This window comes from Ipomoea triloba, chromosome 3 (assembly GCF_003576645.1).
Source record: "Ipomoea triloba cultivar NCNSP0323 chromosome 3, ASM357664v1".
In the NCBI taxonomy this organism is placed as follows: Eukaryota; Viridiplantae; Streptophyta; class Magnoliopsida; order Solanales; family Convolvulaceae; genus Ipomoea; species Ipomoea triloba.
Genome location: NC_044918.1, coordinates 21,365,311 through 21,389,507, shown reverse-complemented (window position 1 = coordinate 21,389,507; position 24,197 = coordinate 21,365,311). Strand labels below are relative to the sequence as shown.

The 24,197-nt window shown below is 32.9% G+C and overlaps 2 protein-coding genes and 2 non-coding genes across 5 annotated transcripts in view; all 4 read left to right on the top strand.

Annotated features, from left to right (window-relative positions):
* The first annotated feature begins 2,909 nt into the window (after positions 1-2,909).
* LOC116013793 (methyl-CpG-binding domain-containing protein 2-like) lies at positions 2,910-7,994 on the top strand. Of its 2 annotated transcripts, XM_031253722.1 has the most exons (5): positions 2,910-3,049; positions 5,881-6,581; positions 6,729-6,782; positions 6,920-7,098; positions 7,534-7,994. In XM_031253722.1, exons 2-5 carry the CDS (start codon positions 5,959-5,961, stop codon positions 7,635-7,637), a joined length of 960 nt encoding a protein of 319 aa, XP_031109582.1. In that variant the 5' UTR covers positions 2,910-3,049; positions 5,881-5,958; the 3' UTR covers positions 7,638-7,994. The 2 variants fall into 2 exon arrangements, with proteins under 2 accessions (XP_031109582.1, XP_031109583.1); XM_031253723.1 differs by lacking the exon at positions 2,910-3,049 and having other exon boundaries at positions 3,056-6,581.
* Positions 7,995-8,643: 649 nt separating this feature from the next.
* Positions 8,644-8,715, top strand: TRNAG-UCC. The gene has a single exon. It is a non-coding gene; the product is annotated as a tRNA-Gly (tRNA).
* Positions 8,716-8,811: 96 nt separating this feature from the next.
* On the top strand, positions 8,812-8,883 carry TRNAG-UCC. Its single transcript has one exon. It is a non-coding gene; the product is annotated as a tRNA-Gly (tRNA).
* Positions 8,884-11,815: 2,932 nt separating this feature from the next.
* Positions 11,816-24,197, top strand: part of LOC116012746 (L-arabinokinase-like) — an 18,811-nt gene continuing 6,429 nt past the window's right edge. Inside the window, exons 1-20 of the mRNA XM_031252399.1 lie at positions 11,816-12,004; positions 14,071-14,178; positions 14,792-14,860; positions 14,979-15,062; positions 15,657-15,733; positions 16,950-17,016; positions 17,347-17,404; positions 17,623-17,690; positions 17,788-17,850; positions 18,278-18,331; positions 18,436-18,538; positions 18,623-18,732; positions 18,817-18,936; positions 19,334-19,390; positions 20,722-20,894; positions 21,003-21,162; positions 22,003-22,086; positions 22,723-22,842; positions 23,861-23,991; positions 24,077-24,158. Coding sequence (XP_031108259.1) covers positions 11,831-12,004; positions 14,071-14,178; positions 14,792-14,860; positions 14,979-15,062; positions 15,657-15,733; positions 16,950-17,016; positions 17,347-17,404; positions 17,623-17,690; positions 17,788-17,850; positions 18,278-18,331; positions 18,436-18,538; positions 18,623-18,732; positions 18,817-18,936; positions 19,334-19,390; positions 20,722-20,894; positions 21,003-21,162; positions 22,003-22,086; positions 22,723-22,842; positions 23,861-23,991; positions 24,077-24,158 — 1,962 coding nt within the window. The 5' untranslated portion in view covers positions 11,816-11,830. The remainder of the gene's footprint in view (positions 12,005-14,070; positions 14,179-14,791; positions 14,861-14,978; positions 15,063-15,656; positions 15,734-16,949; positions 17,017-17,346; positions 17,405-17,622; positions 17,691-17,787; positions 17,851-18,277; positions 18,332-18,435; positions 18,539-18,622; positions 18,733-18,816; positions 18,937-19,333; positions 19,391-20,721; positions 20,895-21,002; positions 21,163-22,002; positions 22,087-22,722; positions 22,843-23,860; positions 23,992-24,076; positions 24,159-24,197) is intronic.

The window sequence follows — 24,197 nt, the reverse complement described above, 5'->3', positions numbered from 1 at the left end:
TCACATAAAGCGATGTTTTAAAAAAAAACAAATAATAATAATATATACACAAAATACTCAAATAGTAATGCAAAATAACATAAATAGAAAGAACTTAAAGTCACAATATCATAATAATACAAAGTTTAGTCATCAAAATAAAGTCATTCAAGTCATTTAATCATAAAAATATCACATATTCAATATTCATAATCATCAATCATCATCCTCCATCTCAAAATCCACTTCTTCATCACCCAAACTGTCAAAGTTAATAACACCATCATTCTCAAATGCTTCTCCATTTTCTTCGTCTACTAGTCTACGTTTTGGAATCTTTTCTTTTCCCTTAGACCTTGAACGCTCTACCTTCCCTTTTCCTTTAGAAGCATGCATAAAAGAATAAGGAGTTTCATTTGCATCCGAAAACCTAGCAATATCTCCCCAAGTCAAATCATCTCCATCATTAAACACCAACTCTTAATTAACATCATCCGGGGTACCTATCAATCATTCATTCGAAAATCAATTTGATCGAAACTAATTGGATCAATGGTATCCTGCATTTCCCATCGCCGTCTCAATGCTGTATTATATTTAATGAAAATCGAATCATTAAGGCGCATGTGGTCAATCTGATTTATCCTTTTCGAATGCAACTGAAAATTTTAAATAAATTAGTACTTAAATATGTGATAGTTGCTAACTAATAACTTTTAAAAAATGATAAGTTGACTAACTTACATGCTCAACCACATCCCGATGCACTAGTGGTGAGGCTGAGAGGCTTAATTGCAAACTCCATCAAATGTGGAGTTAAGCTCCCAAAAGGATCCCACCAATCAACTGTAAATTTTAAAATGGAATAAGGGTTAGCCATCAAACTACACACCAAAATGCAATTGAGTTATCGAACTCAAAAAAAAAAAAAAAAAAAAAAAAAAAAAACACTACAATTGGGTCCCTGAACAATGCAAAATAATGCAATTTAACCTAAAATGACTTGGTGACCGGGTAACATGCTGATGTGGCAATTACCGAATTTTAAAATATTTTACAATTACCTTGTAACTTAGAGAAGAAAAGTAAACATGACTAATACTCAGGGACTAATACTACAATTACCTTATAACTTAGGGACAAGTGCAATTTTCCCTAAAAAGAAATTATATATTCGGACACATGTTTTCAAAAAAAAAAAAGTAATAAAATTATATACTTGGATTTTATGTAAGCGTACAAATACATATGTTCTCCAATTTAACAATTATCCACTGAATAGGTAACAATAGGATTTAATTGTAAAAAATAGCCAACAAAATAGCATCTCTAAATTTACATATTTAAGAGTGTTGAAATAAAAGATATAATTGTCTCAAATTTGAGACAATGACTTATCAACAGCCTAGTCTAAATTGACTTATGCATCAACTTGTTTTTCACATTCCCACTAATGAATAATAATGAACCTAGTGTATGAAGTTTATAACTTCAATTTGCCCATCTTAATAACAAATCAATTTGCTAAGCACTTTGTGCTCAAATGGCATATAGTGATTCTCCTATATGAGAGGTCATGAGATTGAGTCTCAGTGAAGGTGTCTCCGCACAAGGGTATGCCTATGGGGATAAAAAAAAAAGGAGTGAATTCCTTTTTTTGTCCTTGTTATAGGGGTGTTTCCAATTTTAGTTCATCTTATTAATTTTTGCCACATTGCGACCACTGTTATATGGAGATAAAAAAAAAAAGGAGTGAATTCCTTTTTTTTTATCCTACTGTTATAGGGGTGTTTCCAATTTTAGTTCATCTTATTAATTTTTGCCACATTACGACCACTGTTATTTAGCGTTTGCCACTTTTAGTCCTTCGTAAGATTTTCCGTCAGTTAGCCGTCCAAGACAAGGGCTTTTTGGTTTTTCCATGTTATTTGGTCACCTACCATGGAATGAATCCCGCCCGGCCAGCTACCAAACCATCATTATATTTATGCACGTAGAGATCTCAGATCTCATATTTGTTTAAATGCCTTGATAATGAGGTGGTGATATTTTTCTGGATTCAAAGAAAGATAACAAGCAAGAAGTTCTTCTAAATCCCTAGAAGATTTTATTTCATTCTCCACGAGATATTTTGCTCATTCTATTTCATTCCCAAGAAAGATCACAACCTCTCCTCCAAGTCGGATATTTTGCTCATTTTCCAATCAAAGTCGCCGGCTTTCGACTGGGTCGTCGCTGAGGAGAACAACTCGTTCTTGAAACTCATCCTCAGCCGGCGTGATCGGAGCTCCGAGGCATTTCCCGGCAACCACCGCAACTGCATCTGGGTTGGAGATATAGCCGCGGTTGGAGACACACCACAACCAACTCCCTTCTCTACCGCCCAAGGTTCACTCCTCTCTCTCGCTCGACGACACAACCGGCAACCACAGTAGCTTCGTCACCTCCTTTCTCCACTACCCAACAGAGCCAGCAACCACCGCTGCCTCTGCCACGACATCTCCTCCTCCTCAGCATTTGCAATTTCTTTCGGCTACGAAGACGAGGTGACACCGGCGACGCTTCATCCTCTAGTTTCCGTCTCTCTCGTCGTCAGCAGCAAGGAAGACGATGTGACACCGGCGACGCTTCATCCTTTGATTTTCGTCTCTCTCTCGTCGTCTCTCCAGTTTGAAGCTAAGCCCAGAAGAAGAAGAAGAAGTAATGCTGTGATTTGTGAAGCAGTGCAAGTGGTGGACACCTCGTCAAACATAGAAAGACGAAAATACCCATGAATTACACAGCCAACTAACAGAAATATTAACGGTGGACTAAAAGTGAAACACTTTAAATAACAATGGTCTCAATGTGGCAAAAATTATTAAGGTGGACTAAAATTGGACACACCCCTATAACAATTGAACCAAAAATGGAATTCACCCTTAAAAAAAATCAATAGTAAAGCACCATTCTTGAAATTAATTCTATCTCTAATATCCTTCCACCAAAAGCAAAGCAAACGTCACAGAACTGCGAACGTAGCACACTGCTAATACATAATTTTCTTAATCGGTATATACGAGCCTACGAGGTATTGCTTCAGAACTCCTGAAATGTTGTCTTCCATCCTTTGCTTGGATTTTGTTCTTCTCTTATGTGATCACTCTCGCTTTTTCTGAATTCCAATTTCTGTATACTCATGTATTCATCGATTCGTTAATTCTTGAAGTATTGATTTGGGTAGCTGTTTCTTGATAATTCCGATCGCTTGAATTGTGTGTGATAGCGTTATGTGTTTGCATAGATAGAACACACATTTGTATGTCGGATGAAGATCTGTTGATTTGAGGGTTTTCTATTTCTCAAGTTTTCCATTTTTTTTTTCTTTTGCAATTATATAATTGTGTATAGAATATAGGAAAGTTCATATTATATTTTCTGTTTTCTTGTATTCTATTGTATTTTTTAAGTTCTAATTTCCTGTTGGGTTTGTTCTTGGAGTAATAATTCTTCTGGTATGGCTTTCCATTTTCTTTCAGCGTCTTCAGATATCCATTTGTGTATCTTTCTGTGGTGAATGCAAAGCTTCATTGTTATCGGTTCTTGCACTTTGCTTTATTTATGTTCTTTATTCTTCTTGCTGGTTGTTTGATGTGGTGAAATTATCATGTTTGCAACTTTGAGGGAAGTTTACTCAAAGCTTGGTATAGATGTGAGATCATTTCCTCTTTCCTTATTAATCTTTTGACTGTAAATTTGTAATAGACATAGATATGCCAGGTGTATCTGCCTACATTTTCATACATAATGCTATCGTAGTATAGTACCTTGAACTTTATGATGGTTACAGATGGAGCCTGGACTTCTAGGGAAGCTGGTAGATGTTCCTTTGTCTTGTATGTATAAATTAAACCTTCAATTATGAACACGAATGGTTGCAGGCTCAAGTCATCTTCTTTTATTTATTTATTTATCACAGATTGCTGTAAACATATTTGGATTTTTTTGATATTGTTCATTTAAAATTTTCCATTATGCTTATATTGTTGGTTTAGCTACCAATTCTTGAGCAGATGTATCTTCATGGAATATGCATGCACCTTTAAGCCTTACTGTTAAGATGTTTAGTGCCTGATATTAGTAACTATAAGTTCCCACTTGCATGGACTTGAGGGAAGTGAATGTGTCTTTGGAAGGCCTAGAAACCTGTCTCAAGTCACATTTTATGATCAATATTCTACTATATCCAAAAAATTATCAGTAAATACTGTAGTCCAATTTATGTATGAGTAATGCCATTTTATGACTAATCCATAAAATGATTTGTGAAATTCTAGTTTTGGTGTGGCAACTGGCAAGTTCTTAGTCCATTAAATGATAGAAACAGGTGTTGATTAACTTATCCATAATAGAAAAAGTAGGCTGGTTTTAACTTTTAATTGACTTTAGAAATTCCATTAGTGTACACTGGAAGTATGCTACATTTAATACATTACTAGGACATTTTATTTTATTCCAATTGAGGTGCTCAATCAGTTTTTTCCTTCATCATTTGAGTTGCACGTATTACACTGAATTTTTTGCAGCTGATTTTTGGGTTTTCAACATCCTGAAAGGGTCTGGTTAATCAAACTTTGTCTAGTGTGTTGGCATTATTATCTTCTCACCACTTGGCTCTTTTAAGCTAAAATAGTTGATTGGGAAACATCACTTGGATAGACGGTAGTGTAACATCGAGGGAGATGCCAACACCTTATATTCCTAGAATCTAGGTCAAGACCAGAGGGAGTGCACAAACAAAGAAATGCAACTTTACCTATTTACATGCATGCTTTCCTACCCTTTTAACATGATGTCAACTATGACATCTCTTAAAAGGTATTGCCTTTCTTCTATTTTTTCCTTTCTTTGTTTTGAATTGAAAATAGAAGAGTTGAGTCAATCAAAAATATAAAGGAGGTTCATGGCCAAGAGTAAAGATGCACGAGTCGCGGTGATTTTGGAATGTACCAGTTGTGTCCGAAACGGTGTTAATAAGGTATCAACGGGCATTTCCAGATATATTACTCAAAAGAACCGGCACAATACACCTAATCCATTAGAATTGAAAAAATTCTGTCCCTATTGTTACAAACATACGATTCATGGAGAGATCAAAAAATAAATTGGTCTTTCTTTCAAGGAGGGGAAAAAAAAGAACGACATTCTCTATACCGGATCTATAACAGATTGAAATAAACAAATCCTATTTGGGGCAAATTGATAATGAAATTGAATTCTAATGAAAAAATAAGAAAATAAGATATAAAATACGAAAATAAGATATTCGGGATAGGGAATAAACTAAACAAACTATGGATAAATCCAATAATGCGAGAAATAACTTTTTAAACATTGATGCTATGTTGAGTTTTCATTTTCTATTGTCTCATATCCCATAAGTGTTCTGCACAGGCTTAAACTGTCATTTTCTATTTTTCTTTTATTTTTTTTAAATCTTTGATATAAGTTTAGGAAAAGTCTTCTACTCTCAATTTTTGCAGCTAAACCAATTTGTCACATGCCATTAGATAGTTAAAATGGAACCTTCCAGAAATATTTTCATGATTGTAACAGAGCATGTTGGCTACTTCAACAAGTAGATATATCTTAACATTTGGAATTTCTTGATTGTATAAAAATGTTCATGGTTTTTCTTTTGATTCTTGATTTACATGTTTGCTTTGCATTAATGTTATTTGTGATAAACTTCTTTGAGTTCTTTCTTGCTTAATTGTGCAGCTATTCAATGGCTTGTAGGGAAATGTTTTATTTATTTCTTTATATCCCCTTAATTAGCATTCATAGGATCATAGTCATCATACAGAAGTTTTGAGGTACTGTGTATAACAACTTTCTTTTTCTGTTAATTTGTGTTGACAGTTCTTGAAGATCCCAAATGAGATAAATAGGGTGCACTTAGCTCATTTTTGTTGGCTTGAGTTATTAATAACTACTTAGATGCAGGGGCACTCCTTGAGCCCTTCCATTAATAAAGAAATTGATATCAACAGCTCTTCTATTGACAATCCCCTGGATAAGATGGAGAGAGGACAAAATGGTTTTGGAGTTATTAGATCCCATGATTTCGTTGAGACCTCTTCTCAGGATCCCATATGCAATACATCTCAAGGGGAACGAGATGATAGCACAGAGGACGAGCAGAATGAAATTATGGAAAATGTTAACAATGAATTGGTAGTATATGATCCATCAATCAATGATGCTGGTGAAATTGGACAAGTTTCTGATCCTGCTCAATCTCCACCTCCATCTTCTGGTAGGTCCAAAGTTTATCGATCTATTGGAGCTTTTGCTGTTCAGTGCGCCAATTGTTTTAAATGGAGGCTCATCCCCGAGAAGCAAAAATATGAGGAAATAAGGGAACATATATTAGAAGTTCCATTCTTTTGTGAGCTTGCTCGTGAATGGAGGCCTGAGATATCATGTGATGACCCACCAGATATTACTCAAGATGGCAGTAGACTTTGGGCAATTGATAAACCTAATATTGCTATTCCCCCTCATGGCTGGCAGCGGCTGTTGAGGATAAGAGGTGAAGGAGGCACCAGATTTGCTGATGTGTATGCTCCATTTTCCCTTTGTTTTACTGCTATTTATGTTTTATTGCTTTAAGCTGTTGTGTTAATGTATAATTTGAACCCTGATACCTTGCACCATCCAAAACAACTATAATTGTGTCTTGATTGACTTTTTGTAATTATTTGCAGGTATTATGTTGCTCCATCAGGCAAGAGATTCCGCTCTATGGTTGAAATTGAGAAGTACTCAAAATTTAACTGAGCTTTCTATTCATTTTTCCCTTATTCGTTATGCCTAGAAGATACATGTTAATGTGTACAACTGACAATTATTCAAAATAATTTTATGTTGTTTTGTGGTCTCACTACTCTTTTTGCAGGTACTTGGAGGAACACCCTGAGTGTGTACGAGATGGTATAAGCATATCCCAGTTCTCATTCCAGACCCCAAAGCCTTTGCAGAAGAATTATGTGGTGAAAAGACGTCCCTCTCAGTCTACTATGCCTTCACATGATGACACTGCTCCTGTATTTCATGGATCTCTTGAGCCCATTGAAGGTATGAGAAGTACATATCATAATACTAACTTTCCGGAGAATTTGTTAATATTGTCTGGATATATTAGGTAAGATGTAAGGATTTGCATGGCTTTTACAGTATAAGTTGGCCCATTGTGGGGATGGACTGAATAATGAAAACTGTATTTGTCAATCACATCTCATTGGCTTAATAAGCAAAAGCTAATATTCATGTTTGTAGAGTTACCACTGTCAAAGTCACAATGGAACTCCCAAGCTGAGATTTAACTGTACATCCATTCCACAACTTTTGCAAATATAGAATATGTGCAACTTGACTTGCCTAGCTTTATATTTTATTTTATTTTATTTTATTTTATTTTATTTTATTTATGTTTGTTTATAATTTTGATTTTATTAAATAGTGTTGGATATTTGAAATTCAAATGCCTAACAAGTGCTTTTATATGCACAGCAAATCCCATATCATGGGTTGGTCCAAGCAGGGATTCAGACATGAATGACACCCCCAATAAAAGGAAGAAACTATCCAAAGGCTTGCTCATGGGTGGTAGTTAGAACGGCTTTATTTTATTTTTATTTTTTTATTTTTATTTTTGTGTATAATACTTGGAGTCTCTATTTAGATTTTTTTTTTTCAATATGCCAATTGGCTAATCTTCAATTTGGGTCTGTTGAATTTGTTGTGACTGAGGATAAATCTTGTGATTTTATAGGTTGGTTTAAGGTTCATTATTCTATGAAGTTAGGTTTAGCAAGTATATATGGGAGCAACATTTTATTGTATAAACGATTCATTGTGTATACCTATTGGTATATTCAATGTTTATGTAAAAGCTTAGGTACTAAGTACTTGCATACAATAGGTGAGATGAACATCGTTGTTTAGTAATATGGACAATAGTATTCAAGCTAGTATTGAATTTTTATTTTTATTTTTCTGATAATGTTTGTTGATATTGATCCATATAAGGTATATAACTTTATTAACCTAAAGGGTAAAGGATGTTATTTCAGTAATGTGGCTTCAAATAATAAATCATAGGGATAATTTATAGGGATAATTGTAATTTTAATCTGCCACATGTGGAGGACCACAAGAAGCCAAATAATGTTACATCTTGGATCCTAATTATGGACTAAGGTCTACCATTCTGGACCTAATAAAAAGATTATGTGTTTACAGTTAACATATTATGTGTATATAACTTATGTGTATATAAATAAATTGAAGACATATATTATGTTAATTACAATTACATAATATGTTAACTGTACGGCATATTATATGTATGTAATTAGCATATTATGTGTTTTCATTTTATTTAAAATCGCATAATCTGCTAATTGCAGATACATAATATATTAAAAATAAATACATAATTTGAATCAAGATTTATAATGCAAAGTGAATCTTGGTTCATTGTATAATTTTTCCCGTATACGGTATAACAATCCATGTTTCGGAAATTATATAAATCAGATTCGGCGTGGCAATAACATGATATTGAGAATGTAGCATGTTTCGGTTATATATTTATATTTTCTACACTGACATCAATAAGCGTTTGTAGTCCAACGGTTAGGATAATTGCCTTCCAAGCAATAGACCCGGGTTCGACTCCCGGCAAACGCATTGAATTTATTTTTGTTCTTCTGGTATTCAGGTTTTGGGACGGTAGAGTAGATGATTTTGGTTATATATTTTATGTTTCTACCCCAATGTCCGTAAGCGTTTGTAGTCCAACGGTTAGGATAATTGCCTTCCAAGCAATAGACCTGGGTTTGACTCTCGGCAAACGCATTGCACTTTTTTCTGTTCGTCTGATATAAAGCTTTTCTGATGGTGTAGTAGAAGAAACCCCCACGTAAACAATTTATTGATGAATCTTATTTTTTGGCATTTTCATAAATAATTTAAATTGATGAATCTTATTTTTTGGCATTTTCATAAATAATTTAAACTTTAAGTGTAAGTAACACCGTATGGACTTAGCAATATCATAGAATTTATCTCGTGATATGTATAGGTGCAATAAAATTGTCTACCTTTTATAATTTACGTTTTTTTTTTTTTGATATTAGGTTTAACTTTTTTAATTTGGTTTAGAAGTTTACTTTCAAATTTAGTAGTTATGGTTTGATGAATCTTATTTTTTGGCATTTTCATAAATAATTTAAATTGATGAATCTTATTTTTTGGCATTTTCATAAATAATTTAAACTTTAAGTGTAAGTAACACCGTATGGACTTAGCAATATCATAGAATTTATCTCGTGATATGTATAGGTGCAATAAAATTGTCTACCTTTTATAATTTACGTTTTTTTTTTTTTGATATTAGGTTTAACTTTTTTAATTTGGTTTAGAAGTTTACTTTCAAATTTAGTAGTTATGGTTTGATGAATCTTATTTTTTGGCATTTTCATAAATAATTTAAACTTTAAGTGTAAGTAACACCGTATGGACTTAGCAATATCATAGAATTTATCTCGTGATATGTATAGGTGCAATAAAATTGTCTACCTTTTATAATTTACGTTTTTTTTTTTTTTATATTAGGTTTAACTTTTTTAATTTGGTTTAGAAGTTTACTTTCAANAAAAAAAAAAAAAAAAAAAAAAAAAAAAAAAAGGGAAAGGAATAAACTTGAATCCATGGCGAAAACCAACGATGAAAAACCAAGTCAAAATCGAAGAGAGGTGACTAGAGCTCCAGATAGAAAAGATACAACTTACCAGATAAATCTCCTTAAAATCAAAGAGACGCATCACGAAACTCCAATTTATCAAAATTATTATATTTATCGATTTATGTATTTATTTGTATTATAATAAATTATATGTTAAAATATATTTATTTACACATTTTTATTATAATAATTATTAATCTTTATAATTAATATTAATTTTAATTTACTCTGTATAATTTTATTTTAATTTAAATAATAATGATTAACATCATTAAAATAATTAATATTGTTAAGAAATAACTTAGTAATATATTTATTATGTTCATGTTTTGTAAAATGAACCAAATAAAAAATATAATATTTTGACAGTCAACCAAACATGAATTTTTTTCTAACTTTTAGTCAACTTAAAAAAATGTAATATCTAATCTAAATCTAAAAAAATAATAAGAGTGAATGAAAGTGTTGGTACATTTTATTTATATCCATTTTTTTCGTTACTTTTTTTTTTTTTATACATTATGATATAAGAGTTGTACTATATAATTTTTTGGACAAAAATACCCCTATCATTATAACTTTCGTTTTTTTTTCATTATTATTACCATGCATATGCATCTATCATATATTTCTTATATTCTTCAATGGTAATAATATATATAGATTCTATATATTAGAGTAATATAATAAATAAATTTGATTTCATTTAGATTTTAATTAGTAAGGATTAGTTAATTAATTATTTATTAAAATATAAATATGAAATTATAAAAAATAATTTACATTTTTATAATTATAAAATAATATAAATATTTAAAATTTAAATTTAAAAAACTTATAAGATTACACATGATTTGTGTTTGTATTTGTATGCTTATTGAGTTGTACATTTACTACAAACCTTGTACTATCATTTTTACCGGATAAAATTATCTTACATCTTTAAACTTTCATTAATATATATTAAATGTTACCATAAATATATGTAATAATTTACCATATCTAAAATTATTACCTTTTTTTTTTGAAAAACTAAAATTATTACCTTACAAATTATTAATCATACCATAATTATTACCTAAGATTTCAATTATATGTTTAATATAATATGATTCTTTAAAAAACAAAAAATTATATACTATTATTTTAAAAAATATTCAATATAATTAAGATTTTAACATTGAATATTAATATCGGATATCTATTTTTGTACATCACGAATAGAAAAGACTAATTTTAGAATAATGGTCAAATATGTCTTTGAACTGCACATAAAAATTTAATTAGACATTGAAGTCAAAACAATTATAATTGACTCGTTGAACATATAAAAAACATCCCATCAAACAAATTATATGAATTTTTAAGTAATTATCCAATAATAAATTAGTTGACATGTGACATGACATTGTTTTTTTTTTTTTTTTTTTTAAATAACATTTGGTGCTTATGTGTATGACTTACAAATTTACGTAATATTTTTAGATGAATTTCGTTGGACCAACCAATAACAAGTAAAGATTCTCGTTCAACCAAAAAAGTTATTATCCCGAGTTCCTTGTTAGATCAAAAACAACCAACCAACATGGGGTTCTTGACCTATGACAATAGCTAGGAGTGTAATTCTTTAATTTACATAAAAATATTTTAAAAATAATTTTTTTTTTAGTTTTAAAATCTTGTCAATATTCTTACGAATAATGACTGACTATTTTATCTAATTACATTTTCATGTATAATTCAATGACTAATTTAACCCTTATTCATAATATTTTTTAAATACCTAATACCTTTCTCCTTATAAAAAAATACAAAGATAATCAGCCTTCAAATAATTTTTCTTTTTCTTTTTGAAGAAAAATATTTTTTTCTTTTTTAAAGCCAATTAAATTCCACAGTTGCAAAAAAACAATGATTTTATTGATTTGACTCTTACCGATCCCATCGATCCAGCACATAAAGTCAAATCTTTATCCACTGATTTGGATATTGATTGAACATGGTAACGAAATTTTACTATAAGTAGCCATACGCACTCTTGTATGTATAAATACGTATATGCAGTTATGCACACGACTCGACACGGAATTTTTCAATCCCCTTTCTGGTTTGTTTTACGGAACGCATTGTGCATTTGTTAGGGTTCTGAGAATGGGGTCACCGAAGAAGCCATTGGTCTTTGCGTACTACGTGACAGGACATGGATTTGGGCATGCTACTCGCGTTGTTGAGGTGAATTACAAACTCATTTTACAATTTTTTTTTTAATTTTTTTTTTTGCAACACATTTTAGAACCTTTTAAAATCCATGAAATGCATGTTTTGATGTTCTTCACTAGATACTTGCAGACAAATGCACATTACTGTAAAGATGGCTGAAAATGAGGTGCATATGAGATTATTGGGAATGATGGAGTATTTGGATTATTGAACATCCCTCATTTTGATCTGCCACAATGAGTGTGAAATGGGATTGTTTTGATAGTTGTGGTTGATTCTTGTGGATAGGATCTTGGATGGTAAAGAGTAGAAATTCAAGGACTAGAATCATAGGGGGGCGCATAGTTTAAGTTGCTTTTGTTGATGCCAGAGGGAAATCATCATTTGCTCCGTTGGGATTTGTTTTTTTTTTTTGTCTTATCACCTTTAAGTTTTTTTTTTTATAAAATATTTATTAAATCATATGTTTTGGAATTAATTAATTTTTTTTAAATTCTAAATGAATAATCCTGGCTGCTTTTTACAATGTCAAGAATGAAATGAAGGTTTATTTTTTCTCTAGCTGCATTGGTGCCTGGCCAGTCTCCATTCTGGTTTCTGAAAATAATAGTTTCTTGTTACTATGTGGTTCTATTGCCTGTTTTAAATCGGATCATTCCTGCCAGTTAACATGCCTAGGCCTTGCGATATTTTTTCCCATATACTGGGGGAACAAAATTTATTCTGGCTTCAGTAATGGAATTATTCTTATGTGATTTGCATTATTTCTTACTCATTGGTACCCTGCAAATTGGACATCCAACCCTGAAATAACAATTGAGACTTGCAGCTTGCTCTTGGAGAATCATTATTGTGCCATTTCCTGTTTTTTTCTCTGAGTTGTTTGGTTGGATGAAACAAATTGACCTACACATGGATGTTATCTCAAATTGACGTGACATGGTGGCCCAACTTCTATCTACCATGATATATGGCTGTGTTTGTGAGAGTGCTTTTTTAACAGCTTTTAGCTTTTTGAAGAGCTTTTAGGTGTGTTATCAGGTTAAAAGGCTCTTTTTTTGTGTTTGGTAAACAAGTTTTTAAATTAGCTTTTAGGATTTGCCCCTTTGGTAAAGAGCTTTTTAAATTAGCTTTTGATCCCAACAAGGTGGGAGTAGATCTTTGAGAATAGCTTTTTAGGGTGTAAGTTCAAATGATGACTGACTCCTGTCTAACCCTGTTCCATCTTAATGTATTATATTGTTATACTTCAAAACACCCATATTTCATCCTAATACATATTTTTTATTAACTTCCCAATGTTGTGTTTATATTTAACTAAAAGCATTTCTTGCAATTGACTTAATTAGTTAATTAGATAGGTGATTTTAAAAAAATAAATTTCACTCATCTAGATTAGCATCCTAAAAAGATATTTAGAAAAAATGCTACTAAAAATTATGTCATTTTACATATTCCAATAACTAACTGCTAGTAACTGACTAACAACTAATACAAACAATTAAAACCTAAAAGCTATTAGCCAATATTTGTTCCCATCTTTTTAGTACATTGAGAGAGCTAATTTCCTTTTACCTTGGTACTAAAAAAGAAAGAAAGAAAGAAAAAGAAAAAAAAGGAAAAAAAAAAAAGAAGAAGCTAAAAGCTAATCTAACAGCTAATCCCCAAACAGGCACATAATGATCCATTATATTCTTTTGATGTACTTGTAAGTAATCTTTTGATTTTCTTTGCTAGCTTGCTTTGTATCTTCTGATGTATAGACATGTCAAGTTTTCTATTTGTACATTATCTCAAATTTATTAGTATAATGTATTATAATCTTTGACAGATGTCCAGCTCCAACCTGAATTTGCTTGTTCAATTAAATTATTTATCTAATTTGATTTGAATTGATTTGTGTCCTTTATATTTGATCTAACCTATGAATATCTATGACATAACTTGTCAGTACCTTTGGTACATTGTCAGGACATCCCATTTACTATGATGGTCTTAAACTTTGATATCATTGCGCTCACTAATAGATCACTTATTCTAAGGAACTTACCCATTGTTGAGATTGTTTCAATATACAGATTGTTCGTAACCTCATTCTAGCTGGACATGAAGTTCATGTGGTCACTGGCGCTCCCAACTATGTTTACACTTCTGAGATACAGTCACCGCAACTATTTATTCGAAAGGTAAATATAGTTACTTTATAAGGAAAGTATATGTTGTCAGTCAGATCCTCTTTCTCCTTGTATAGTATTTCATTAATTATTGTTCTTAGTTATAGTGGTGAAGATGAAGTGTGTGTAACATGTCCTCTTCTTTACTCTCATAAGCAAATAGATAAATTACTGCTTACTCCAGGGTTGTGTTAGCTGAACGTATTGATGAATATTACGAAAGTTGGATGCATGGGAGCCCTATCTTTATATGAAAATGCCTAACTTATGGTTGTGTTCTTGAATAGATTTTCATTCAAATTTTATAGAAGATAAAAAGGTGGGTGTTTTTCTTTGTACTAGAAAAATGATGAAGAAGGGATTGAACCTTTTAATGATGCATACTTGAATCACATGAAATGAAACCTATGCAAGTTTTGTTCATCACTCATTTTCTATGGAGTCCAGAAACAATATTACAGTACCAGTTGCATATATTCTCAGTGCAGTTTTCATATTTAGTAGATAAATTCAGAAATATATGATTTGCATTTCCACTGGATAAAAGCCATAGGTTATCCATTTTAATGATACATACATATTTAGTGGCTTTTACATGCATATTATAACAAGTATTCATGTGCAGGTGCTGCTGGACTGTGGAGCTGTTCAAGCAGATGCTTTGACAGTTGACCGTCTTGCTTCACTTGAAAAGGTTTGATCATATCTGCTGAAAATGAACTGAAAAACAATTGTAGCTAAATAATGCCCCTGCTTTCATTTTTACAATAAGGATTATCATTGAATCTAGGTTATTTCCTATTTTTTGCCAGTACATTGAATTAGCTGTAGTCCCTCGGGAGGAAATATTGGCCACTGAAGTTGATTGGTTGAAATCTATCAAGGCTGACTTTGTGGTAAAGTTGTAGAGCAATACCTTGTTTTTTATTTTATCCTGATTGTGTCTCTTGTCATTTGACTGGCAGGGAGAATGAATAAGCAACACTTTAGAAATAATTAGTATGCAGTATTATTTGTACCATTCATGTATTTATTTTAATTTGTTAGTGTTTGAGGTAGCATATTTTCTCTTTATTTATTTGTCTTTGATATATTCATCAGTTTGTTATAACTCCATGCACAAGTGAAAAATTTTCAAATTTGTTGCACAAAGATTATGCATTTCGTTTAGACCATGAGAAGCCAACAACTCCCTTCCTGGTGGTTGTGCCTCAATGAATGGACACTAGCCTTTGGCACCTGAAAATATACAGTTTCAAGTACAATAACCACTCTGAGTGGTGTCTATTTAGTTAAAGCCTGACATGGTTTTAGGTTTTTCTGGGTATCATTCTTGAACGACCCATATAAGTACTCACTTGAATTCAGGTAAATCAGGTTTTTGGTACAGCAGTCCAAGCTTCACTGTATTCAATAACATTACATTTTCCAAGTACTTATCTTCATTTTTTGATGTAAACACTTTTCAAACCGATCTCCTTGTCACATAGGTTTCAGATGTTGTTCCTGTTGCTTGCCGAGCAGCGGCAAATGCTGGAATTCCTGCGGTTTGTTGCACCAATTTCAGGTAGATTGGTAGAAGTGTTGTAATGACTTGTCCCTTTCCACTTCAAATGGTTTACAGAATATCATGGTTGCATATATATCAAATCAGTTGTCTGGTTTTAAACCTAATTTTTATTCTGTATGGAAAAAATATATGAATTCTATTTTTTCTTCATTGCTTAGAGAACCCATAGTTACCATTTCTCAAACAGAAATTAGTTACAAAATTTTGTCTTAAATATATATATCAGATAACTGAGTTAGCAAAGGCTGTTTCAGGAGTTTGGGGTTCTTTTCTTTGAAAACCATTCTCTTTTTTCTTTTGTCCAAAGGTAAGGGCTAGGTATCCCTCCAACCAGTTCTAATTATGGAGGGGTGGGCCTACCTTTACTCTGGTGGAGAGAGGGGGGGGGGGGGAGATTTAAAGTATAGAGTTGATTGAATGATTGAATCCATAAGTGTTGGGACTGTTGATCACTAAGTATGCCTTTAAGAAGTTTAATACTTGGTTCATGTTATATAGGATATTAATCTTTTTTGTAGGTCTAATGGCACTACTTATCCTTTTAGTTTTCTTTAATTAAAGGAACAATCCCTACTAATCAAACATCCTTGCTACCCAGCAATTATGCTGCTACTGTAGATTTTTTTTTTTTTATATTTTATTTTTATAACTTTTATATGTGGAGGAGTTCTCTTCCCTCATCCACAATAAAGGATACTGAAAGTGTTCTTTTCTTGTAGTTTAGCAGCTCTAATTACCCTTCTAGTTTTCTTTAATCAATGGAACAATCCTCACTAATCAGACATCCTTGTTAGTGACACCGTGTAGAAGTTTTCATTTTGTATGTGAAGTACATTTCTTTCCACACCCATTATAAAGGTCTCACAGAATAAAAGAAAATAATAAATAGAAGATGAGTTGTCGTCTGTGTAAAATGAAACTAAAGGAAAATCTGTTTGCTGCTCATCATCACTGACTAACTGTAAAGGTGGTTTCTTCATTGAAACATTTACTAGGACTGAGGTCCGATATATTTCAGTAAACATGGGTTCCACTCAAATTATGACAATGCTCATTGCTCACTACAATTAAATCCCCCTTTTAAGACTATTCTTTTAATTATCCTCGACAAATTCTAATTATGTCATATTCTGTCTATGATGTCTTTTCTTGGTGGCTAGAAATGAATCTTATATTTCATCTCCCCCCATACTCTTTTTTAATACCTTGGCAGTTGGGATTTCATCTATGCTGAGTATGTAATGGCAGCAGGAATCCAAAATCGCTCAATAATCTGGCAGGTGATTCCCATTTTTACCTGAGTTCTGCATCTAGAATATGATGTTCAGTTTTCTTTCATTTTCCCATCCTCCCTTTAATCAGTGAAGATAAAAGAGAGATTTTACATATGTGCATATTTGTGTTTTTCTCTTGATAACTTTATCATTTAGTGCTAATTTCAATGTGACAATTGGTCAATTGGGACAGAGGGTAGGAGACTACATTGCACAACTTATATTGACTTAATATTATGCTAAAACCAATTAATTTCTATTGCATATGATGACTTTTAACATGATTATTTATATTTTGACAACTAAGATATTTGGCATTGATGATTATACGTGCAGATAGCAGAGGATTACTCTCATTGTGAGTTTCTAATTCGTCTGCCAGGATACTGCCCAAGTATGTTAATTCCATTTGTCTACAGCTATTTTGAGAAGTATTGATTTGCTTCTTTACTTTCTTTTACTGGTTCATTGTCTCAACTTCATTTCTTCTTGTCTTATACATTTAATCTTAAGATGAGTTCATGCATTATGTGTTTATAGATCTTCCTTCTGTAGTTTATGTTCAAGCCTCTGCATGTTGGTGTTAACACAAAATAAAAATTCACTTTGCAGTGCCTGCTTTTAGAGATGTCATTGATGTACCTCTTGTTGTGAGAAGGTTGCACAAATCTCGTGCAGAGGTACACATTGTAGTATTATCATCCTTTAAGCAAGCAAGCAAGCAAATACTTCTAGTTATATATTTTCTTTACTTTTATTTTTTATTTCTTCATTTAGGTTAGGAAAGAGCTTGGAATTGGGGATGATGTCAAACTTCTTGTTTATAATTTTGGCGGGCAGGTAATAGTTTCTTAGACTCCATTCCTTTTCTTTTAATAAATCCTCACGTATGTTTTCACTGAAGATACTTTTTAAATTTGCTGCCTTACTTCAGAGTTTTCTGATTAAGTGTTTGGTTGGTTTTGGTTGAGCTTCTTGAAAATGTGGCTTCTTCCTCTTATCTAGCCTTAAAAGCCTTCTAATTTTTAGTGTTTGGCCTGACTTCTATTTCGGAGTAGTAACCCCATAATAAATTGGGCCAAACAACCACCAACTTATAGTGTCAATGAGGTCTATACCTTTTTGTATTATAATGCTTTAGCGTTTAAAATCTTTAGAGCTATAGGGTTATTGTTATGGATGTATTTTTATATGTTTTAGATGACCAAATCTGAAAAAAAAAAAAAATTATACCATAGCGTAGCATGACATGGCATCGTTTTTGCAGCTAGCTGGATGGCAGCTAAAAAAGGAGTATCTACCTGATGGATGGATATGTTTGGTCAGTTTTCCTGATTCTCTGTGTCTCGTGTTTTTTTCCTTCTTTCATTTGAAATGCATTTTGGTTTTGGTAACAAAAGTTTATGGTCATTGTTCTGGTTAAAGGTTTGTGGTGCTTCTGAAGGTCAAGAGCTGCCTCCTAATTTTGTAAAACTCCCTAAAGATTTTTATACACCTGATGCTATTGCTGCTTCAGACGTCATGCTTGGTAAATTTTGCTTCCCTTCAGGAGTTCAAATATTGTGTTGCACATAACGAAACTGTAGTTAAATTTCAAATTCTCTTTGTTCAGGTAAAATTGGATATGGCACAGCTAGTGAAGCTTTGGCATACAATGTACCATTTGTATTTGTGCGCAGAGATTATTTTAACGAAGAACCATTTTTGAGGAATCTAGTTGAGGTAAAATAGTTGTTGACAGGCTTGTATTTTCTCTTTGCTGGCTTAAGATATCGATTTCAAGTTATTATTATGTATTCTATACAGCACTACCAAGGGGGTGTAGAGATGATACGTAGGGATTTGCTCACTGGAAACTGGGCTCCCTACCTTCAACGGGCTATAACTTTGAAACCGTGTTACGAAGGAGGCATTAATGGTGGTGAGGTATCTGATTTCATCTGAATCTTTATACTGTGGTTTCTTTATTTTAAAATGATAGTAGCAAGCTTTAGTGCAAACCTCCAGAAGAACAGATAAGGATAAGGCCTAAACATTTAAGCTTATACATTGGATTTCTATTAATTCCTAAGGCGCAGATTCCTATCCTCAAGATTAGCCTTATGCAAACTGAATTTTGAAGTTTGATTTGGTTGGTCTAATAAATCTCATTTTGAAGTTGGAAGTGGCAAGTTTCTTCATTTTTAAAGCTTTTTATCTTTTTCTTTTAATTTATCTGCTATTTCTATTTTCCTTTCAAATTATAATATGGACTTTAGTAGTTTAGTTTCATTTCTCTCAGTTTAATCTATTTGCTATGATTTTGTTTTTGATGTTCGTTTAGGTGGCTGCTCGCATACTTCAGGATACAGCCTATGGAAATAATCGAGCTTCAGATAAAGTAATGATCACTGGAACTTCATATGAAACTTTCATCTGTCTTCTCCCCTTGTCTCTTTTTACTTACACTATGTTTGGATGGGTGGAAAATTGGGGGTATGAACATGGGGTAAAAGATTTGATTTCCTCTTGTTTTTGTGAGATAAAAAGGGATGGAAAGTTCATAAGGAGAAAATTAACCTATCCTATCATATATTTCCTTTACAAAATGGGAAGAAATTGAGGAGGGAATTGACACTCATTTCCTCAGCATGCACTATACATTCAACCTGTCTCCTCTTGCAATCTCAATCGGTGCACCACCTTCCTTTCTCACTCCTCTCTTCCTTTCTTCTCATCCAAACACAAATTTCTCCTTCATTTTACTTTCCCTTCTTTGTTCTTTGGTACCTTTCAGTATGTAAAATGAAGGAGAAACCATAGAGGTAAAAATCATCAAAGTTAAGCTAAATTTCACTAGATGGTACATTGTACATGTACAAAATGTGGATGACCTTGGTGGTCTCTGTTTAAAATATTTGCAGGTTGCCTTGCCATGTCCATAGAAGAAGAAGAGGGATTATTTTGTAATAGAGTGCTTTCTGTCTAAATTAAACTTAGGGAAAATTGCATTTTTGGTCCTCTAGTTATACCCGTGGTACAAACTTAGTCCATGTGTGACCATCTTAACCCTTAAGTTATGTACAAAGTGGCGATTTTAGTCCCTCGGGACTATTCCTATCACCAATTTGTCACTTAATAAAGTGGCTGATTTGGTCCTTCCAGGACCAAAATCGCCACTCCACGCACAACTTAGGGTTAAAGATGGGCACGCATATAACTCAGGGTCTAAGTCTGTACTACGGGTATAACTAGAGGACCAAAAATGCAATTTTCCCTTTAACTTATTTATATAACAATACTTTCCCTCACACTTGTTATAATTACCCCTACTTTGTTGCAACTTTCCTCCCTATTTATGTGCCTTTTGATTAATCCTCTTTGAACTCCTCTTCCTAGACTGTGTTTTCCTTTGGAATAGTGGATATCATCCCAACACCAACTTTTCACTTACTTGGACTGTGAGTGCTAAACCATCCATCCTAAAAAGTAGAAGACTATTCTCTACAAAAACCAACACATTAGATTGTAGCTTGGTGCAGAGCACAAAGAGACTATCTGCAAAGCATTGAGGATACAGTTCATATTGGATTCCTTTCATTGGGCATTAGTCCCTTCAAGTTCTATTCTGTACTCATTATTCATAATGTGGCTTGAAACTGGCTTTATTCTTGCTTCCAGAAACTAGTGAATGAAATAATCTTACTATTATTTTTGTGCTTTGATTTTCAGTTTAGTGGAGTCAGGAGGTTGAGAGATGCTATTGTACTTGGATATCAGCTCCAAAGAATTTCTGGGACAGATATTGCTGTTCCAGATTGGTATTCACTTGCCCAAACTGAACTTAGTTCTCGTTCACAATCAGCAAATCATAAAGCTGTTGAGTCCAATGTTAAATCAATAGAGTAATTTATCAATCCATCTTTATCTGCACAAGTGCAGTTGTTTTGTTTTCCCTTGATTTTATGGCTCATTCTTGATTCTTCGGTAAAACACATTTTGCAAATTTGCAGAACTGAAGACTTTGTGATTCTTCATGGGAATCATCGTGGCCTTTCAGACACAATAGGTTTCTTAAAGACCTTGGCAGAACTACAATCAATGAATCCTGTGAGTAGTAAAAGTCCACAAACACGTGAGCATCTAGCTGCTGCTGCAATGCTGAACTGGGAGGTATATTCAGTTCACTTTAGTTTTGTTTTAAGTATACATTTTACTCATTGCATACGGACTGAAAACTCATCATTGTGTATGCATCTCATTCTATCCTCTTCCTATCCTTTATTAACTTTATTGCACAGCAACAAAAACTCCAAAAGCTTTGCAACACAGAAATTCCACTACTGTCTCTCTACTTTTCTCATCTTCTGGTTCTTTTACTTTATTTGCAATTTGATTTTTTTTTTTTTAATTTGCTCATCAGATTTCTGGAATTTCATAAGTTTATTGGAGGTAACTAGTTCTATTCCAAAATTAGTACAGGGTAATATTTCTATAACCTGCGAATTAAAAGATCACAATTAGGGAAGAGAAAACATTTGCAATGAATTTTACAAGTTTAAAGCACGAATATTTCATAAGTCTGAAATTTCACTACTATGCAAAGAAGATGAACACTAGTAGTGTTTTGAAGATTGCTTGAGGTTAGTGTTGATGAAGGTCTTGGCTTTTTGTTTTCCAATCTGTTTGTGTAGACCTCTCAGAAGTCTAAGGAATTAATTTCACTTTTCTTATTTAAAAGTGACAGCCAGTCAATTAGGAGAGCTACAGGACAGGATGTAGTATTGCTGAGTTGCTGATTAGACATGTTTGTTTTTGTATAAAATCTGAGTCTCAATTAACCATTGGAATTAAAGAAAATAACGAAACCTCACGAAACAAACTCTAAACTAAGCATAGCATAAAAGCAATTGTTTTCCCACTACTAACTTTTCCGCATCAGTTATGGCATGTTTCTATTTTTTTATTTTTATTTTTATTTTTTACCATTTTATCTGTCAATACTTTTTTCAGGAAGACATAATTGTTTCCAGAGCTCCAGGGAGGTTGGATGTAATGGGAGGGATTGCAGACTATTCAGGAAGCCTGGTTCTGCAGGTTCTATACATTTTCCCTTTATTGTCCAAGTGCTGTTGAGCTGAAAACCATAAACTGCTTTTGCTTTGATGATTGTGCTTTTGTGTCTTCAAAGTGAATACCATATTGCTCTTAGTAAAATTAGCTACTATAATGCTCTATTGATTGTTCAATACCATGCTTCTTATAATTTAAAATATTTAATTGAGGGATTGGTTTATGCCTTCTGTTAAGAGTCCCACGTTGATAAAATAAGAGAGAATATATGGGTTTATAAGGCCATGGTCAGACTAGCTAATTGGTTGGATTCAATCTTTTAGTGTGGTTTGACCCATGTGCATTATAGTCCAATTGAGTGGCCCTGGCCTAATCTTAGTTTATAACATGGTATCAGAGCATGTTCGGTCCACTTTGTGTTCACCCGGTTATGGGTATTGGTGGCGTCCAAGCTTTCGTAAGCCTTCACTAGCTAATTGGTTGAATTTAATCTTTTATTGTGGTTTGACCCATGTGCATTATAGCCTAGTTGAGTTACCCTAGCCCAATCTTAGTTTATAACACCTTCCATGTCCTTTCTTCTGACTACATGAACTGTGGTAGTGCTTAACATTTATGGTATTGCTTCCATCATTCCCTGTGTTTCCTTTTTCCCTACAGATGCCCACTAGAGAAGCATGTCATGTTGCCATCCAGAGAACTCATCCAACCAAGCACAAGTTGTGGAAGCATGCACAGGCTAGGCAGCCAACAGAAGGGCCCATCCCTGTTCTTCAAATTGTATGTATTACTAGGCTTTCTCCTATATCATCGACTAAAGTATGAGATGCAACTTGATGAATCTGGATGCTACAATTTAACTTCAAAATTGTAATTCATTTTAAAACATTTTAATTTAAATTGGTGCATTAATGCTTATATCGGTTATCTTACTTCATAATGCTACAGTCTAATTTTTTCTTTAATCAATGAGGCTTTCTTTAAATTTTCATTTCTTCTATAACCTCAGGGAAACAGTTGATTTTGTAAAATTGCTCACTGATCTCTGGATTTACACTTTCTGATACAAGGATTTGGGACTTAAATGTTTTTTTTTTCTTTTTTGTTTTTTTTTTAAATTATTATTATTATTATCTTAAATGTATTTCATTAGCTTTACTGTCCGTACATGAAGTGTTGTTGTTTCTTCCTTCATTTTGTAAGCAAATATCCCTTTTGAATATTAGAGCTTTTACATATACTTGCCTTTAAAGACATGAAGTATTCTATTCTCCCAACACAGGCATGGTGAGAATCATGAAGACTTCTCTTTGAATAACTATTTTTTAACTTGTTATGATGATGATTGTTTGGAGTCATAGTAGAAGCTTTTGTTTAATTGATGTTTCAGATAAGTTTTGGGATTCTAGAAGCCCAAGTAACTTAAAAGTTTTTGGAAAGCTGCTATTTTATGTAAGGTTGAAAAGGTTTTCAGATAGTTAAAAACAGAATAAGCTCCACCACAATGTGGCAGAAGGAGCATTATAGTTTCCATCAGGATGAAAGACCCTTTTTTGTTTGAATGAAATGTAGAAGGCTTGAAAGAATTGGGATTCTCCATAGGGTTGTTGAAAATGAGTGCAGAAAGGCTTTTCAGTCAACATTTATTTTGTGTGTGGAATAGATTGCTCCTTTCTTCTTATCTATTCCGGCAGTGTGATAAGCTATAAGTCTAGTTGGCTTCTGTATTGTTGGAAGAAATTAATGTAATAAGATTTTGGTTTGAATTAATCATGTTCTCATTACCATTTTTTATCAGGTTTCATTTGGTTCGGAGCTAGGGATCCGTGCACCAACTTTTGACATGGACCTTTCCGACTTCATGGATGGTGACCAGCCTATGTCATATGAGAAAGCATACAGATATTTTTCCCGTGATCCATCTCAAAGGTAATTGATTGGTTTTTTGTATTTCAGCTTTGGCTTTTACAATATGATGATGCAGACTTCAACTCTATAATGGCTTCGATTCTAGGTGGGCTGCATATGTTGCTGGAACAATACTGGTCTTAATGACTGAGTTGGGTGTTCGTTTTTCAGACAGTATTAGCATACTGGTTTGGTTCTTTCACCACCCCCCCCCCCCCCCCCCCCCC